The sequence below is a fragment of the Sebastes umbrosus genome, chromosome 18 (assembly GCF_015220745.1).
Source record: "Sebastes umbrosus isolate fSebUmb1 chromosome 18, fSebUmb1.pri, whole genome shotgun sequence".
In the NCBI taxonomy this organism is placed as follows: Eukaryota; Metazoa; Chordata; class Actinopteri; order Perciformes; family Sebastidae; genus Sebastes; species Sebastes umbrosus.
The window spans coordinates 14,307,662-14,327,918 of NC_051286.1; the positions used below are offsets into that span (position 1 = coordinate 14,307,662).

Here is a 20,257-nt window from a genome sequence, read left to right on the forward strand (position 1 = left end):
TGGTTAAAATGTTTGCTGCTCATACCGTGCCCATGCCCATAATCCACAGTCTTTGGAATCAATGAAGGTTTGGGTGCAGAGAGAGATGATTGGTAATCTGTGGCAGCAGGCTTAGTATCCCAAGACACAGGTTCTTTTGCAGCGGACTGTGCAGCTGCAGTCATGCCCTACGGATGACAGATTTAATATGTTGATCAAACAGTTAAATACAAAATGACAAAGTAAAAATATAATTTAAAAAAAGAATTTGTGAAAAAGTCTGCCTAGTGTCCTCGCCACGTTGCTCCTTTCATGCCACATGACTGTTTTGAAAAGGGCTGACTTGTGGGTACCCGTTTTTTCCTTCCTGTTTCCTGTTATTTAGCCTCATTTGCGACAAGATAGTATGACATAGTACCAATGGATTCCTTAGGGTTTCTAGTTTCATATGATTTCAGTATCTCCACTCTAGCTTTAAAACTGAGCCCTCTACAACCTAAAAATCACAAGTTGCGTTAATACATTAAAGAAATTAGTGTTTTGTTTTCACAAATTTGCGTTAATGCGTTATCGCGTTAACTTTGACAGCCCTAGTTTGGACCAACATAACCAGTGATCTTGCCATTCTTACAGCAATGTCCTCGTACTAATGAGGCAAAGTGTTGGTAAACATAAATTACCTTGAGAACATTCCTGATGTCTTGTGGGATCTCCAAACCAAGAAGACCAGCAGGAAGCTCAGGCAGGATGTCAGCTGGTGCAGGCTTAGGTTCAGTACCACATGTCTTCCCCTCCTGCAATTCCCTGTAGTCCCAAAAGAATGGAAGTTATGTTCACCTGAAAGTTCCCCAAAATCCATTTGACCGTTAAGTAAAGTAGGTAATATAGTAGCAAAATGGAAGAGCTGCAACTAAAATAAAACAGCCTTCTGCTTCAATCATGGCAGGGTGCGGGCCGAACTTGTTAACATTTTTGAATGATTTGAACACCACAAATAATATTCCATTCACCTCCACTGTTTCATTCACACATATTGAGGTGAGAGGTCAAGGGACCCCTTTGAAAATGGCCATGCCAGTTTTTACTCGACAAAATTTATTGTAACTTTGGTTCGTTATTTACCATTCTTCTCGACATGCATGGATTTTTAAGAGGTTAATTAAAATTCGATACAGCGTTTTGTCGAATTGATACAGTATTGCAAAAAATAAGTGTATCGATATTTTCTTACATCCCTAATGGATTTGTTGTTCGCAATGTAGCATTATCAGGGAAAAAATAGGGTGCATCCCCAGAAAGTTTACTGCGTCCCAAACACATTTTATATCCCCCCTGGAACGACGGGACTCCGTTAGTCTCGAGCTCTGACGGTACCTGCGGTATTGTAGAAAAACAAGTACCGTCACGTTTTCTGAATTTTGGCATCGACTTGGTAACAAAGTATTGTTACTCGCGACATCCCTAGAGGTGGTCAAAACCTAGGCAAAATGTAGTGTGATCCTAACATAATATATTAATCAATGATGAAAGTCAAGAAATTACCTTATAAGTTTAAGCTCTTGAGCAGCTTTCAAGATGATCTCATGCTGACGTTGGGAGAGAGCAAGTACATTTGCTCCACTTGCTCCTTGTGATGCCGGATCAACTGAGCTCTCTGGCAAGTTTGTGACAGGTGCAGCAGGAGATAAAGGTCGACGCATATCCAAAGGAGGCTCTTCCCTGCCCTCATAGCGAGCTCTGCGATCCTCATAGTCAGCAGGATACCCCCTCTCTGGAGGTAAAGGAAGTCTTGAAGGCCTATCCCATTCTGAAGGAGGTGCTGCTGGTGGGTATGGTGGTTCTTCCTGCCGGTACGGTGGCTCATCCCTATACTCACGAATTCTAAGTTCTCCTCTTCCCCTGTCATGCTCATCATGAGGATACTGGTGACCTCTTTCTCTTTCCCTTTCCCTTTCCTCTGGCCAACGGCCATCTCTGTAGGGCTCTGGTGGTGGTATGCGGGGGGGATAGTCCCTCTCAGGAGGAGCACGCTCTCTGTCCCATTCAGACTCATAGTACTTGGCCTCATGCCGATAGTCATCAGGAGGATATTCCTGTGGTGGCCGCCAGGGATGCCCATGTTCCCCATGACCATAATCCTCCACGAAACCCTCAGTATGTCTCTCTTCATATTCCTCATGTGTTGGACCTGGCCGCCACATGCCTCTTGCCATCCCTCGACCCATAGGTCTCCTCCTCATTCCTCCCGTATCCATTATCTCATGTGGAGGCGCAGGAGGGCCTCTGCCATGTGGCGGTTCCCACCCTAACTCCCTGCCTTCTTCATCGTACAATGGCTCCTCCATAGGTTCCATCATTTCGTGAGGTGGCGGTGGTGGCCCACGATTTCTGCCTCTTCCTACACCAGGATGCATTGGATGGCTATGAGGGTCATGTTCATGGTGCATTGGATCCATTTCGGTGTCATCCATGTCCATTCCATGGCCTAATGGGTCGTGATCCATCGGCCCATGTGTTGGATGAGGGGGGCGTCCTCGTCCTTGGTGCATGAAACCAGGATGACCACGTGGGGGACGACCCCGGCCGGGTGGAAAAGGGGGTCTCATGCCTCTCATTGGAGGTCTCATTTCTCCCCAGTAATGATCCCCTTCCTCTGAGTATTCCGCTGACTCAGGTTCTTCCCAGTGCCTGTCCATTAGTCCTCCTCTTCCCATGGGTGGTCCTCCTCTTCCCATGGGTGGTCCACCTCTTCCCATAGGGGGTCCACCTCTTCCCATGGGTGGCCCACCTCTTCCCATAGGGGGTCCCCCTCTTCCCATAGGGGGTCCCCCTCTACCCATAGGTGGACCTCCTCTACCGAAAGGCGGTCCGCCTCTCCCCATAGGCGGTCCCCCTCTCCCCATAGGTAGACCTCCTCTTCCCATAGGGGGACCACCTCTACCCATGGGTGGGCCTCCTCTTCCCATAGGAGGCCCTCCTCTCATCATTGAGGGCCCTCCTCTCCCCATAGGGTGTCCTCCCATTGGCTCTTCATAATACTCTTCCTCTGTTGAAAAGTGATGTCCGTCTGGCATCCACATTTCTTCAGGAGGCTCCTCCGATTCCTCACCCTCACACTGCTCGTATGAAGGATCTTGCCAGTGATATTCATCCTGCTCTTCTGGCATTCCCACGTTCTCTTCCGGTGGCATGTAGTCATAAGACATTTCACCCATCTCCTCCCCAACTGGTGCAGTGTTTGGTCCCCCGAACTCTCCACGGCCCCTCTGCCCACGTCCTCGTCCATGCACTTGGACAGGTACTGGGGCCTGACCTCGTCCCCTCCCAGGGGGGAGCCCTGAAGGATCTGGTCTTGTCTGCATATGGCCAGAAGCTTGTGGCCCCTGTTGGTTTCCAGGAGGCTTTGGAATCAGTGGGGTTTTGTTGTTTGTTAATGGTCCATCTGGTTTGAGGGGATGTTGTGCAGCAGTATTTTTTGATGCCACAGTAGAAGGAGCAGTAACGGAAGGCTTGCCGTTACCATGTTTGGGTTTTTCGCTATTGTTAGAAGCGTTCTTGCTATCTGATTCCTCGGGCGTTTTGTCTGTTTGTATTGTCTGAGGAATGGGGGCATCTTGGACAAAAAAGCCCTCAGCTCCGAGCAAGTTGTCATCTGTCAAATCATCAGCTTTGGCCTTAACAACTGATGCTGATTCACCTTTTCCTTTTTCAGACTGTGGCTGCTCGGCTGACCTTCCAGGAGTCTTGGAATCCATACTGGCAGCTTGTTTAGTGGCTAGTTGTGCCTTAAGTTGGAGACCTTGCTGTTGTTTTTGTTGGGGCACAGGTGGGCGTTCAGAAAGAGGTGGGGGGCCAGAGGGCCTTGGGGGCTGTTCAAATCTAGGCTGCTGCCCAAATCGAGGTTGGTCAAATCTGGGGGGACCATCAAAGCGCTGCCGTGGTTGGTCAAATCTGGGGGGACCATCAAATCGCTGCCTTGGTTGGTCAAATCGAGGGGGGCCATCAAAGTGCTGCTGTGGTTGGTTGAACCTTGGGGGGCCATCAAAGCGCTGCTGTGGTTGGTTGAACCGTGGGGGACCCTCAAAGCGCTGCTGTGGTTGGTCGAATCTTGGGGGACCCTCAAAGCGCTGCTGTGGTTGGTCAAACCTTGGGGGACCCTCAAAGCGTTGCTGTGGTTGATCGAACCTTGGGGCACCCTCAAAGCGCTGCTGTGGCTGGTCAAATCTTGGAGGACCATCAAAACCTTGCTGTGGCTGGTCAAATCTAGGGTTGTTTCCGCTGGGACCAACAGGACTACAGAAATTGTAAGAAAATAATATGATTAATAAAGCACTCATACATATTCACTGTCAACATGACGTACTGTAATAGCCCACCCAAATTCAAATAAACTGTTTTTATGAAACATTTTTCTTTTGAAAACCATTTCTCAAAAATATATTTTTTTTTAAATTGAAGCTACTACAAGGAACTTTCATTTTGTGTTTTTTTGGCAGTCCCTGTGGACAAAAGCGGTAGTGTTTCCAAACACCAGAGTCCCTTTAGAAAACCTCTCATTTTACTACAGCAGGGTCTGGCAGTCTGCCCTGCGCAGTCCAGGTTCTGGTTCTTGCATGCCTCCCTTCCCTCCAGCGGGGCCCAGCAATACAGTCTGGACCTCAAGCAGCATGGCAAAGCTCTGTTTCTGGGCGGAGGAGGAGCCGCTGCTGCTGGGCACGGAGCTCTACACCTCCCGCTGGAACTCTGACTATAAGTCGAAGGCGGCAGCAAAGCCGAGTCTAGGTCAGTCTGAGCCGAAGGAGTTTCTAGTGAACCTGCGTGACCTTTAAATCACTTCGTCTGATTTTGCAGGGAATCCAACCCAATGACAGGCATAAAGAATAACTATATAGAAATAGACAATATTCTTGCTGATGGTCTTGTTTGCTTATGTTGGTCATGTAGAGGCATCAGTATTAAAATGACTGTTTCATAACCAGTTAAAAGTTCCTTGTAGTAACTTTAAATAAACAGCAAATCACAGTAGTACAACACAAACCCTACTGACCGTGGACCTCTGATGCTGTTGATGCTTGGTGGCTGAATGGTGGGGGGACCTGGGGGTCTGACTCCTATGCCAGCAGGGCCAGCAGGGCCTGCTCCTCTCCCAGGGGGTCCGACTCCTAGGCCAGCAGGGCCTGCTCCTCTCACAGGGGGTCCGCCAGGTGATTCTGAATGTGTCTCAAAACCAGCAGGCCGTGGACCTTGAGAGTTCGGACCAACGGCAACTGGGGAATGCTCCACAGCTGGCTTTGCTGACTGCTGCTGCAGTTGCATGTCTTGTCCAGGGTACTGGCCAAACTGTCCCATCATACCACTATTATACTGGCTTGAGGCGAATGGCACCATGGCAGTGAGAGTGGCCATCCTCTCTTGAAGGTGGGCATTGGTGGCATTCATCTGCTCCTGCCACTGCTTCCATTGCCGCTCATAGTCCTGCAGTTGGTCTTTGTGGGGATAGGTCTGGAACTGCTCATACCACAAGGCGAAGGAGCGATCCCAGTCTTGGAATAAAGGGGTGAACTGCTGCTGTTGCATTTCATAGTGCCTCCGCTGCATTTCAGCAGACATTGACTGCAACAAAGAACATTTGGTTTATAGTTATTTGGTTGATTTTCATATCGGTACATGCAGAACAAAGAAATCGCCAAGACATGGCATATAAAAATTAAAACTAGTGGACCTCCAAAATGTGCTGCTGGGGTGGCAAATCAGAGTTGTTGCAGCTCCTACAAAGTCCTATACCCTCTCTTGCTTTTCACCTTTCATTTTCTGTACAGGTCATCTTAGGACCAGGGAAAATAACCAGCCAGATACTTAGCTGTCAAAGAAACTAAAATGTACATACCTGTAGGTTTGCAGGTTGCTGAATCAGCTGTTGGTATTTTTCCAGGATCTGCTGAAGCTTTTCGTGTTGTTGCATGAGAGCTTGGTATTGTAAGCCTGCTCTTTGCTGCTGCACCTTTTGCCACTGCGCCGCTGCAACCTGTAACTGCTGGAGGCGGGCTGCTTCCTCTGGGTTTTGTGGAACCTCGGTCTTTAAACATAAACAAGATTGGAGAAAAGTATATCTCTGTAACTCACAAAGAATATTTTTGACATAACTGAGGGTAGTTTGTAATGGAAGGTGACATTTTTTTAGATGGAGGCAAGGCACTACTGAGAACATATATTACACAATCATTCAATGTAAATGGCATATGGCTACATATCTTACATGTATATAACGCTTTTTATCCAAAGCGTTTTTGATGCTCATTCACCCTAACATGTACAGACTCGCACACCCATGGCAGAGCTACCACGCAGGATGCTGGCCTGATCATCGGGGGCAATTTGGGGTTCAGTGTCTTGGCCAAGGACACTTTGACATGTGGACAGGAGGAGGTGGGGTTCAAACCGTCAAACCTGTGATCAATACACAACCTGGTCTACCTACTGAGCCACAACCGCCCGGTTATTTTGGCTTACTTTGTAAAAAACATTCTACGTAAAGGTATTTACACTCAGCAAAGCAAGGTGTCTAAACATTTTGATATAGATTCCAAAACTCTGGAAAAAGTTTTGGCGGGGATACTGAAGAAATTTCAATCAATTCCCAGTCCTATCAAGCAAGAGGACAGTAAAAATATGTATACAAGTGCATTACTTTCACGTCTGTAACTTACAATGACAGTGCACGTGTGACAATCAATGGGACAGTCATTATCACTATTACAAGGGAAAAGATGAATGAATGTGCTTGAGTCCTATGAATTTCACACATTCATGACATGGAAGGTGTCACAGAAAGTGACCAGAGTAAAGCCCAACTTTGGGCGCAGCATGCTGTGATCTGTGCTGAACCCAGCGGCGAGCGCAGCTCAAAAATGAGCTCAAAACTGCACTGTGTCACCATGTGTCGTGAGCATAGACTGCTCTTTTTCAACGGGAAACGCCGTTAGGTGTAGTGCTATTGTCGTCCGTGTGGAAACAGTAGGGATTATATACACTGTACAGTGCCAGAAACAGGTTAAGTGTGAAACTTTTCCATAAATCAAGAGAAATACGGAAAATTATGACCCTGGGAAGAAACCGGGAGAGGGCAATGAAAGACCTGAAAGACCCGGAAAATCAGGAGGGCTGGCAAGTATGTGAATGGTTCAAAAGCACAGGTACACATCTGGTGCTTTTTGTTATTGTTCCAGTGCCAAGAAAGGTAAACCCATGATAAATCAGGCCAATAAATATGAGAATCATCTTGTCCTGTACCGTTTTACAAAATTATCTGTAGCACCATTCAGTTTATGGCATTTACAGAAAAACAGCAATCACACACACACACACACATATAATTGAATATGTTGTGAGTTAAGAATATTTTAAATAGTTTAACAGAAACAATGGATCCCTAGTTCACAACTAAAAAGCCCAACTTATCACACGACGTTGTTAACCAGTTGTTGTTGACATTGCGTTGAAACAGTGAAAAAGACAAGAAGAGACAAAAGACTTAATTTCATTCGCCCACTACAGCAATCAAAGCCCAATGCAGACCATTTTTGTCACAAGCCTGCCATACAGCCTTTTAATTCACACCAATATTGAATTCACGAGGAGTATACTGACAGCTACAGAGTTTTACATACTTGTACAAAACATTTCAAAATAGATTTGAATTTAATTTTATGAAATATAAAGCTTTTTCATTCAACACTTTCTTCTTCCTTGTCATAACCTGGCACCTAAATTACCCACAACTCAACCGCCAGCCGTTTAGTAGGATAGCCATCTATCAAGTGACATCACGCCATTCACGCAGCTCCCTCTGGAGTCACAAAAGGATTTATACTTTCTTACTTACTTTCTTTTGCAAATGCAGTAGTAGTACTCCCCAAGGACTGCGTACAATTGATGGAGTTCCCCTTTACCCAATAAAAGTTTGAATTCTTACATTCACACCTCTGTAACATTGTAGTAATTCTTACCCTGGCGTCGTCAGGTGGTGGAGGTGGTACTGGGGACTCCTCTTTTGGAGGGGGTGGAGGAGGTGCACCTTTTGCTGGTTCTGACGGAGGAGGAGGAGGAACCGCTTGGCCAGGTGGCGGTACAGACCCATCACCTTCTTTCTGATTCTGTTTGGCTTTCTCTTGCTTTAACTTCTGTAGATTTTGAAGATGTTGTTTGTACCAACGTTGCTGTTGTTCCTGTGTGAAACAATTACAAGGACATCTGTCAGACAAACCACACGAGGAACCTTGTTCGCACTGTCACACCGCAAAAGTGTTTGTGGAATTTTGCTTTCCTTGTATTACCAGCCCATTCCTCGCTCAATGTGATAATAGGATTACAAATTATATGTCAATAGCCTGCATTACACAGTAGCTTCACATTTATTTTTAATTAAACCCTGAATACTTGGAGTGTACTTTAAAACATTTCAGTAATGAAATGCTCTTTTACCTGGTCATATTTCCCTTCTGGGGCTTCATACACAAATATTGATTTAACTATACATATTACAATCCTCAATATTATTTTTCTTGTTAACATGATTGGCATTGCACATCATAAAGCTCTACTCTAATTTCATATTGACCACATTAGACATATACAATACCAGGCTAAACTGCAGAATTAAATTTATAGTATTTTATCTGATTATTATTATGATCAGCTTATTCTTTATGTAGTAATTTTCTATGTTGTTTTAAAGCTGAAGTTGGTAACTTTGGAAATCTGATTAAAAAAAAGGTTATTTTTATAAAACGGTCACTATATCCTGACAGTAGTGAGACAGATAATCTGAAAAAAAAAATCATGTTCCTCTGTGTGCTCCTAGTGCTCAAAATTTCATTTGCAAGATTTCACAGCGCCGAGGGAAAAAAAACAATCAGAGCCAAGCAGTCTCTACAGCAGCTGTCAATCACTGCTCGCGAAACTCGTGAAGTCCGATCAAACTGACTGTTGCTGTAGAGACTGCTCGGCTCTGATTGTTTTGGTTCGGGTGCGGTGAAAACTTGGAGGAGGCAGAGGAACATGATTTCTTTCACAGATTATCTATCTCATGCACGACTCAAAGCTGCAGTCAGGATATAGTTCCTGACTGCAGCTTTGATTCTAAACAAAAACAGTTATAATGTATTACAATAAAGTAATAACAAAAGACTCAATCTCTCCATTTCATTATCAGTAATTCAACCTCAGGCTGTGCATACGTATGTATGCCATCCCAGATTTTAGACCGGATTGTCCAGTTCCTTGCATGACAGCTCTCAAAAGGTGTGTCGTGGAGTCCAAGAATATCCACATACTTTTCATCCAACCAAAGACTACATTCAAGTACTTTAATATATTATTACCTGCTCTGTGATTTTGAAATCATCTGCTGGTAGTCTCTGATCAGAAAGAACAAAATTTTGTTTAAAATCCAATCAGTATTTATACATTAAATGTAACAGCTGGAATATCCGGAGCACATCCTACCCATACCCTGATCCACTCCCCGTGGATACGTGCGTGACATCCCTAGTTCCCACTGTCAGTGATCATGTGTTAGAGTCTCAGTGTATGTGTTAGGTAGCTCTGAATACTAAGGCTGAATACCATTTTTTGGGCTTTGAAACTTTGGCGAGAAATATTTAAAGGTATTTGAAGCTTCGTGGTGCAGCGCAGCAGGCTGACATGTTCTTCTGTCTGTCTGTCTGTCTCCATCTCCCCCGTTTCACTGCCGCTTCCACAGTACTGTACCCATATGCACCTCTACACACAACAAACAGCAATATCTGTCTGAGAATAACTAATAATAATTAATGTTGACTATGAATAATGAATAATGTTGTGAAATTATTCCTTATTTCATGGGCTATTTGGGGATTTATACTTTATTATTACTTATTACTATATATATATATATATATAAAATAAAACAAAACAAAGCATTCAAATACAGATTTAGAGGTTGAATACGATGGCAACGGTCGAAGCTTCGAAGCATTCGGGTCAGCCCTACTGAATACAATATATTACACTAGTTGTACTGGTAGGGATGTCACGAGAACCGATACTTCGGTACCAAGTCGATGCCAAAATTAAAAAAAAGTGAGGGTACTCTTTTTCTACAGTACCGAAGGTACCGTACGATGCCTGTAATGGTCATTGGTAGTGATGTGACAGTGATGAAAATATTCCCACTGGTTAATAAACTTGTGACAACACCGGTGTTACCGATTACACCGGACATTTTACAAGAAAAGATGACTGTCAACATGTGCAGAGCGCTGATTCTGTTCTTTACTGTCGGGGGGCGGTGTGTCTGGCCTCTCCGGAAGTGCTTTTGCTGTGGGGCTCCGGTGCGGGGCTCTACCTGGCGCCGCTGCTCCGTGCACACCGGCTGTGACGGCTCCATCCGCCTCTCGGTGATTACCTCATTAACGTTATGGTTCCCTTATAGCATTGGGATTAAATGTGAAATATTGCCAAATAGGTGCGTTTGCTTTTCGCTTCCACAATAAATCCTCTGCCTCCTACTCCTGCTACTATGTGTTCACGGACCAGATGCGTTCACGGTCAGTATGTAGCGTCCGTCGCTGATACGCCAAAATGAACAAAATGGGTCAATTATTTGTATTTATTACTTAAAGCCTACATGCCTCTGTTTTTTGTAATGTTCAAATGTTTTTAATAAAAGAGTACGTGTTGAATTAGAGTACAAGGGACTTATTGTTGACCAGGGCGGCTGTGGCTCAGAGGGTAGAGCAGGTTATCCATCAATCGGAAGGTCGGTGGTTCGATCCCCGGCTGCTCCGGGTCACATGTCGATGTGAATGTGAATGAGTATTTAGATTAGATCCTGATGGGCAAAGTTCGCAGCCTCTGCCATCAGTGTGTGAATGGGTGAATGCTGACATGTCGTGTAAAGCGGTCGGTATAATTGGTATCGAGAATTGTGGAAATTCACTGGTATTGGTATCGACCACTAGATTTCTGGTATCGTGACATCCCTATGTACTGGTTCAGTCGACATGTGATTAACACAACAATGTGTATTATTCAAATCCATACAATTTGATGCATTTTTCGGGGCTAAATTATAGACAGCTATAAGACAAAAGGTTGGTAGTTTCTAGTGACATCAAGAAAAAAAGGTGGCTAGGTGTTTTTTTGGCTGTAAGTTGTGGGTGCAGGTGCAAGTGATGTGATTTAGCAACAAAACACAGACAGATACAGAGACATTACCTGCAAAGATAGGGATTTGTCGTCCTCTGTGGTGGGTGGATCTTTCTTGCTGGCCTCTGCAGGTTTGGGAGCACCTGTGTTCTCCTGTGGCTTGGATGAAGTGGGCTCTGGAGGAGGAGGAGGACCAGGCTGGGTATCGATGCTGTGTGGTTGTGGAGGTGGAGGAGGAGGAGGAGGAGCAGGCTGTGGGTGACCAGGCTGAGGAGGACCTCTGGTCGTCTCATCTTGTTGATAGAAGGACTGAGCTCCAGCACCTGCTCCCTCTGAATGCCAACCTGGATATCCACCTGAGTTCCCACCACCATATGCATTTGCATTAGCATTGTTGCCGTGATGCAACACAGACTGGAGCTGCTTCTGGTGCAGCATCTGCAGCTGCTGCATCTGCTGCAGGTGTTGCTCCTGCAGGCTTGAGAACATGGAGCCGCCGGAGGAGGAGGATGAGGAGGAGGAGGCCTCGAAGCCGCCGCCGTACCCTGCTGCCTGACCGGCGTGTCCTCCACCTCCACCCCCTCCAGGCGGCTTACGAGGACCAGCTCCAGCTCCAGCTCCAGCTCCTCCAAAGTTTTGCGACTGCGGTGCTCCATAATTCCCCCAGGAAGGGTACATTGTTAAAAAGCGAGGCGGTGTAATTCACTCTTTGTTGCTGCTCTCACACACAGCCAGGCCTGGTGGTTAAAACAAGCTAACAGCTACACATGTTCACTTCTCTGACTGGACCACAGCCTCATTTAACAGGTTAAATAAACACCAACTCTGTACCGAGAAATAGTTATCCGTTAGAGAACGAAATGTGCACGTTTAGCCTTGTGAAAACACGTGAAGAGAGGTTTGTATCGTTGGGTTTGTTGAGAGGCTGATGATGCTACATCGCTACAGCACTCACCGATGCCGGAAATACGTCACCTGTGATCAACTTCCGGTTGTGCTCCTATTGCAAATCAAAATAAAAAATATTTTATGAACTAATGTTGTTTTTTCAAAAAGAATACACCACCCATGTTTACTTTTTTATACATATAAAAAATAAATAAAAAAACATTTATTTTTTTAGTTCAGGTTTCAAAGCAGCAACATCAGTAAACAGAGTGAAACACAGGAGAGGTAAAGGTAAACACAAATTAGAAAAACAATAATAGAGGTATAAAAGATACAGAGTGAATGGGTGAACATAGTGTGTACAGTCCGTCAATAAATAAATGTAGTATTTACAATAAATAAATGTAATATGTGCATCCCCTCCAGGGATTAATAAAGGTTCATCTTATCTTATCTTATCTTATCTTATCTTATTTATTTGCACATATATAAAACTGCACAAAATCCAGTCAATGAAAAAAAAAAAAACAAGAAATGTGTCTGGAGATTTCAAGAAGCCACAGGCTTATACAAAGGACCTCCCCCCAACCCCAGGAGAAAAAAAAAACAATAATAAAAAAGGAAGAAGGATCTAAACTAACATAATTTTAAAAATACAACAAAAGTTAAACAGCAACAAGAAGTAAACAAAATGCGCAGAAAAACCTAACCAAACAGTGGGAAACAATCCAATAAAAACAATGAGATACATACAAAAAAACAGTACAGAAGAAAAGAAAATATATCTAAACATATCAAAAGATAATTAGACATCATTAATTAAATGTGAAGATAATTTATTTTAAAATGTTCTAAGGATAACAAGCTCTTGATAACATGTATTTTGGTGTTCCATAGGTGTTCCTATGTTCCATAGTTTTTTTTTATACATATTTGATTAACTCAACACAATAAGGGTGTTTGATGAACTGTAAAACATATATAGGTAATCTTTATTGACATACTCGAAGTCCATTAAAAAACATACAACACAAACAACAATGCATATATTGAAATAGAAACTGCCAAAAAACTAAAAATACAGTTATACCAATGTTTCCCCAGGGCTGCTGGTATTGTATAACACTAAAACAAGGATTTGACATTTTGATTTAATATTTTGGTTATTTTTATTTATAAAGTTTGGGGAGGAAACTTGTTAGCACATTTATTATTATTATTATTATTATTATTATTATTATTATTATTATTATTATCAGCCTAGCAGTAGTAGTCATAGTATAATTTCGCCTTGATATCCATGCATCCATACCTGTTTATGCAGTCTTTTGTAAATCCATTGTCCAATAAAGCATTAAAAGAGAAAGGTCTTGGGTCAGATGTTTACTGTACCAATGAATGTATTTGCACTTAACTAACCAAATGCAGGAGGGTAGGGTGGGAAATGCATGCATGCAATGACAGGTTTTTTTTTTAGGTGAAAAATGCAACACATAAAACAAAGGGCTTGAAATGAAATTGAATTTTTTATTTATTTATTCATTTATCAAAACATGTTCAGAGGTGATTTCTGAGTACTCTGGATGCTCTCTTGGGTTTTCACCGCAGTCCACAGCAAATGATGCTGAGCAGCTGACCCTGAGTCTGTGCGTTTACCACAAGAGGGAGGCATTTACAAAGACATTTATACCCAACAAGGAACTTTTGGCTGTAAAAAAAAGGAAAAAAGTCTATGCCTCATATGAAACAACAGCAACAAAATTATTATTGTTATTATTATTATTATAATTATAATTATTTTTCTTCTTGTTCTTCTTCTTCTTCTTCTTCTTCTTCTTCTTCTTATCATTATTAATATTATTACAACTAATTTTCAGCTCTAAAAATATTTAATGGAATGGAAATTTGTCTGGCTGCTGATTGAAGTAACGTAACATTTACGTAACATCATTTAAATAAACAACAACAATAATACATGCAACTACTCTGATTACAATATATTCCATATAGAACAATGAATCAGAATAGCCTGATCAATATTTTAGGATAGGCCTACAGCATGCATGTCTATACGATCAACAGTAGTTTGTTGTCAGAGACCAACTGTGTGAGTTCAGACTGTGTTTAACAACAGAGAGGTTGGGGTGGGGGGGAGAGCAGTGGGAGGTAAAAGACCAGTGACTTTAGGTTGCCCTTGAGGTCTGATACACATAAGAGTATTTTTTTCTTAAGATCACCAGTAAATCTGTATTAATTTTGACCAGAACCACTTAAAAAGAATCGTTAAAGCGGATTAATCAAGCCCGTCCTGTTTAATGTCTCCCGTTAATTAGTTTGTCAGCAGTGTTTTAATATCGGCTAATGACTTCATATTTCACTGATGACATTAAAGGGGTGTTAAAAGAGGGGAAATGGCCCATTCAGGATTCAGTTCTTTCGCTTAAGACGCCCTCGATGAATAAGACAAGGTCACGGAGGCCTAGCCTTTAGGGAGAGATACATTATCAGGGGATGGGGCTGGGAGAAATCCCATAGAGGAAGCTCTCTCCCCTCTAAAACAGCATGACGGGCACAATGTGATACAGTTCTGTCTTAGAACAATACACTGCACAGGGGATTCATGATACAGCTTAGGGCAGCCACGCTGTATAGGATGGCAGGAGAGCCCCACAGTGTACAATATAATACTGATACAGGGGGCTAATGCCTGGTGCTTTTTGGATGGGAGGGGACTGATTGTTATACTGTTCATCTGTGTAGTGTATTAATAACAATACCATTTTAAGTGTTCGTTGAATGCATTAGAAGTAAGCCCTTTTCAATCCTCATCAGCACTTTCTGAAGCTTTCTAAGCAAGAACAAAGAAATCAGAAATCGTAAAGTTGTAGCTCCCAGTATTGAGGACACTGCATTTTCTCTGTGATGAAAATCCTATGTTAAACAAAATGCTCAATGGCAGCTAATGGATCCCGAACAAGTCCATGCACTGCTTCCAAAATGCTTTGTTTGACAAATCAATTTTCCCATAACCCGGTGAGGAGAAAAGTGATGCGGATTGATCGCCCCCCCTGACTTTGTTTCCAGAATATTGTTTGATGGCTGGATAGATTAATTGGTATGACATTTGAAAGCCTCCTCTTGACTGTCAGCATCCAAGCCTGTGCACGCCAATCGAACGTCGGTCTAATTGTCTCCTCTATAATACCTCACTTCACAAATTAGAGACGGTGCCTCTATAAACTACTCGCAATGTAAGACCCAAACAACATCACGCTGCTCAATCAGACGCTGGTTTGAATAGGGGTGATGCTGGGCTGATAAGATAGAGCGCATTAAAGGGCATCACCTCAAACCGCTGCGCCAGCAAATCTTCACCTCAGCACAGTGGATCTGAAATATACAAATCAAATCCAAGCAGCTGCTCCGAGTAAATATAGACTCGTTAATATACAGCAGTTCATACTATCGGAATCTTAGCCTAATTTGAATTAGGACAACAGTGAGGAACACAAAATCATCTAAATTAATGACCTTGAAAACACTGGTTAAGTTATGTCAGACATATAGTTCTTAGATTTGGTATTTAAATGTGTTTTGTGTAAGTTTGTTTTCTTCACAGAAGACACCTTGACATGTCACGATAAAAATAAAGCACAGGTGTAAAAAGGAAAAGTAACGATGGCTGAATTCCATTTAGCTGCTTCAGTTTCAGGGTCTTGGTATTGCATCATGTTCTCATCCCAATTCGTCAAATACTGATGCTTTGTCAGACCCCTCGGCGTCACTTTACGGTTGCACTAAACACATGCTTAATGTTGTGAATTAAACAAAAACACTCGCTTAGGATTACGCAACAAAACCACTCTGTTAGGTTTAGGAAAAAAACAACATGGTTGGTCTTAAAATTACGATGTTTTAACAGTAAAAATGTGACTTGACGTTGTGAACAAAGGACACGAATAAACAGCTGATTGTAACGTGAAAGTGAAACGTGACGTACGGGACACGAACAGCGGTCTCCTGGATGAAAGCCTTACAGTATGTTGTTGGACCCATCCTCTTCCCAAACCTGCCCGCCCACCCTGTGTGCCTCTTTCGCTCTCTAAACTCTGTCAACACTACACTTTCCCCTGAGCGTTTACTGTTGCCGGGTTTACATTGTAGTTTATGGAAAGACCTGTGTGTCTCATACTGCCACAAAAGGGTACCTTGTGCGCCAACGGCTGTGACAAAGCATCGGTATTTGACGCCCTGGGAATGAGAACAGGCTGGGTATTATTCATGCTGGCTCACTGTTAAACTCTCGTGGAGCACACTTGAATGGAGCGGATCCATCATTAATGTTGTCAAAATATCTGCTGTGAACATATCCTGTATTGTGTGAGAAAATATGAATTTGTGCAACTGAGATTTTTCCATACCGCTTACTGTGGTATCTATTCGTTTCACTGGGAAATGTTGCAATGAGTACAAATACTTTATATAATTTTTTTATATGAATATTATTTATATGATTTTTGCATCAATGTGATGAAGTATCTTCATTTGTCAGGTATTGAATTTACTGGATTAGATAGAAACAGTCTTGTTATTTTACCTATAAACTGTTTTTGGATAGATTTTCCACAAAAAATACTTTATAAAGACACATACGATATCACAATATAAAATTACATGTGCTAGAAAATATTATCCATATTTCCCACTTCTAATTCAAAGAGATATCTTTTGAAGAAAATGTAGTAGAAGTCACATTCAGGTGTACTGTGCTTATTCAGTCTTGTGAAGGGCTCATTGCCTGGGTGGAATATGGTCTCAAATGTCCTTATTTTACATGGCAATAATTATTTAAACTGACCAACACGTTGTGACTGACATGGGTCTTCATCAGGGTCATTGTCCAATACATCTTTTGTTTTAATGGATAAACATGGAGACACATGGAGCTGACCATTACCTTCAATGACTTCCCTACCTTGACCCCAAGTAAAACAATACAGTATAATACATATAAATACATTTATAGCAGTAATCTCCACTCATATCAAAGAGGAAAGACAAATAAGACTTTCAAATGCAGCATATAACAATACTGTTTACATTTAAAGCTTCTCTATTCTAGTCAAACAAGACTGCAATTATCTGCCCGCCACCATTCATCACCATTTATTTATCATTCACGATGACTAATTGCCTGACTTGACTTCAATTTTGTGGGCTGGGTTCCTCACAGAGCAGGCTGCTCGGCCCGCCCGCCTCCCTTCACTCGCCGCACCTCCCTATCACCCCAACACACCCACTTGCCTTTGAAAAACTGTAATTGAATGAGTTTATGTCGTCAAATTGATTAATCATATTAATTTGTACTTATTAGTGGGATGGTTGAAAGCGATGACAATTAGATTAATGAAATTAGTTAATTCTTCCTATACCCACACCACGATACTCCCAACTATAACGAACCAGGAAAAAAAAGCATAGAAAGGGAGACTATTATGACAAAATTGGCAATCAAGATTTGGCTGCTAATTGAATGTCTGCTTTTATTAATGATGAGGTTTATAGAAAGACCTTGAGAAAGGAATATTAATTGATTAATCAAAGTGCTCCAAATTAAAGGGGGGAGTACACAAAGCAGAGGTCTGAAAAATTCTCTCACATTTGATTGTGAAGAGCGTTTTTCACAAGGATGCAAAGATACCTGATTGATATACTGACATCTGACTATGTTGACTGGAATAATTGTGAAATACGTTTGGGAAATTTTTGCTTTTAATATTAAAATAAAATCTTTTTCTTTCAGCATATTGCGATTTAAACCAATGTATTGGCAACATATTACTATATTTTGCAAAGACATTGGTGCAATCATCCTTACATTACTGCACAACATGTTGACATGATGAAGAGGCTCCTCTGTAATAAAAACAGACTGAGGCTCTCCAGACTTTACAGTAAAGCTGGAAGTTGCCTGACCACAGATCAGTTCTGCAGGGAGCCACATGTCCCAGTGGGACCGCAGCCATACATTCATCATGCCTGTTTGCCTGTTGTGGGAAAACAAAATATATGTAAATATAAGTAAACAGAGCCTGAGATCCCTCGAGCCGATAGACTGCTTTGAATTTCATTACGCAACAAACTGTCCGGCGGTTATAAACGATGCTCGTGAGAGAGAAGTGATTGTTCGATATGATAAAGATGAAATGTAATAGTTTATGCCACCATGAATCTGATTGTAACGTCCACACTATTAGAAAGGCAGATAAGAGCATTTATGACTATTTGCTTTGTGTCATAAAGGGAAGTGGGCTGTTTGATTAATACGAGCAGCTGGCTGGCTCCAGGTTCAGCAGATTGTGTTGTTGCATATAACTTACAGAGGCGGTAATGGGCCGGTTTATATACTAAAATGTGAGCTGTCACACGTGTGCGATAAGCAGAATTATGACTAACACATTCTGCATTTACAAACTATAAGGTTTGATATGCATGTGTAAATGGAGGTGAGTAATGTTTTTGTTTTCACTGAAGAAATATTCACTTGGATGGGGAGATGCTATCTGATACAAAAGTGTAAAATAGGTTGGTTTCCACATTCAAAAAACATATAAATCTTGCTAATAGTTATGCTGCAGGAATGGATTGCACCATGACTTCACCCATTCAATCAATGTATTGGGTCAGCATTTTTTTTTTTACAAGTGTGCTTACATTATATTCAGCCCATTCCTTCATATGCAGGGGATTCTTGCCATTGAAACAAAAGGGGAACTCCCCCAATTTTACACATCAAAGTCTGTTTGCAATTTGCTGAATTACCTCAAATGATGTCACCTGTTTGGTCTGAAGATTACAAGTGTGAAAATGAAAAATATCTGGAGGTGTTGTGTTAGAAAGAAGTGAGCTTACCAGACCTCTGTTGGCTGCTCCTCATCTCTGCCTGAGGCCACATTAGCTGCTCAGCTGATTAGACTGTTATGAGGCCATTAAATAGGCATTATCGGTCGCTATAAGCACCATAGATGTGAGTCAGTAGGGCCCCTGCTACACCTAATAGTAGGTTTCATCATCTATTCACATGGTAGATCACCGAAAGAAGGTATAAAAGAACACAACAGCAACCTCTAGCGACCGTAGTAATTATGACAGGAGCAGAAGCGGAAGTCAGGTGCTGTAGTAGAGACAGCGTGAAACTCCATATAAGGTGGAGGTCGGGGGCGATGGATGGGACACAAAATACAGGGCTTTAACCCAGGAGGCCAACATCGTTTAGTTGTCGTTGTGTTCGCAAGCGTCAAGTTTCACTTTTGAAACGTAGTTATTTTCCCCTGAACTTAACCAAGTGTTTTTGTTGCCTAAACCTAAAGAAGCCGTTTTGTTTGTGTTCAAAACGTAACGTTTCAGTTTGTAATTTTTTTTTTTCAAAAAGCGTAGTAGGCCCGTAATGCACACATCTATGGTGCTTATAGTGACCGATAACACCTATTTAATGGCCTGATAACAATTGAATCAGCTGCAGCTACTACTAGCACGCCCAAATATCCAACCAAACTGTCAGAGTTTAAGTTGCATTGTGGGTAATGTAGGTGCCAGGATTTGACATGGAAGAAGAATGTGTGGAATAAAAATGTTTTTAAAATTATTTTAAAACGCTTTATACACACTTTGTATTGCAGCCTTCATAATTGGGACTTGTTAGAAACTAGACTAAAGAAGCAAATATTAGAATAATTCAGGATTTTGTTTACAGTACAGGAGTAATGTAATGTAACTTTTTTTTTAATTAAAATGATCTTTATTATAACTTTTTTTTAATATCAGTCTGATGAATTTGCTGTCATTTGGCTGCTGTTCAGCACATAAAATGCTCTGCTGCACCCTCTCCTGATGTCAACATATCAGAAAGGGTGACAGTTCTTAACCAAAAGGCCTGTTGTGAACCTCCAAAATGTTTCCGTCTGAAAGCCCAGTTTTGGACCTCTGCTGAGTGTCAGTTAACAAACACACCTGAAGGTTAGACGCTATCTGTTATGACATCTAATTAATAATCTGTAAACTATATAAACAATCATACACATGGTTCATTAAAACTGCTGCAAAGAAGAATATTGCCCCTAAAAAGCTGATGCCTGAGGTATGGTAATGCAGGTTTTCAAAGATGCAGTCAAATGTTTTATTTATAATAAATCACTTTTGAAAA

At 42.0% G+C, this 20,257-nt stretch overlaps 1 protein-coding gene across 6 annotated transcripts in view; it reads right to left on the reverse strand.

Moving 5' to 3' along the window:
* ylpm1 (YLP motif containing 1) overlaps positions 1-12,152 on the reverse strand; it is a 36,072-nt gene extending 23,920 nt beyond the window's left edge. For 2 of the 6 annotated variants that reach the window (XR_005204095.1, XM_037750171.1), the window contains exons 1-8: positions 11,236-12,152; positions 9,360-9,395; positions 7,986-8,204; positions 5,867-6,055; positions 5,027-5,592; positions 1,522-4,272; positions 660-783; positions 26-167 (exon numbers count right to left, since the gene is read on the reverse strand). Coding sequence is in view for 5 of the 6 variants with exons in the window: in XM_037750171.1 (XP_037606099.1) it covers positions 26-167; positions 660-783; positions 1,522-4,272; positions 5,027-5,592; positions 5,867-6,055; positions 7,986-8,204; positions 9,360-9,395; positions 11,236-11,844 (4,636 nt within the window). In the remaining variant the exon portion in view is untranslated. The remainder of the gene's footprint in view (positions 1-25; positions 168-659; positions 784-1,521; positions 4,273-5,026; positions 5,593-5,866; positions 6,056-7,985; positions 8,205-9,359; positions 9,396-11,235) is intronic. The other 4 variants (XM_037750169.1, XM_037750168.1, XM_037750170.1 and 1 more) reach the window with 3 other exon arrangements.
* Between the last annotated feature and the right edge of the window lie 8,105 nt (positions 12,153-20,257).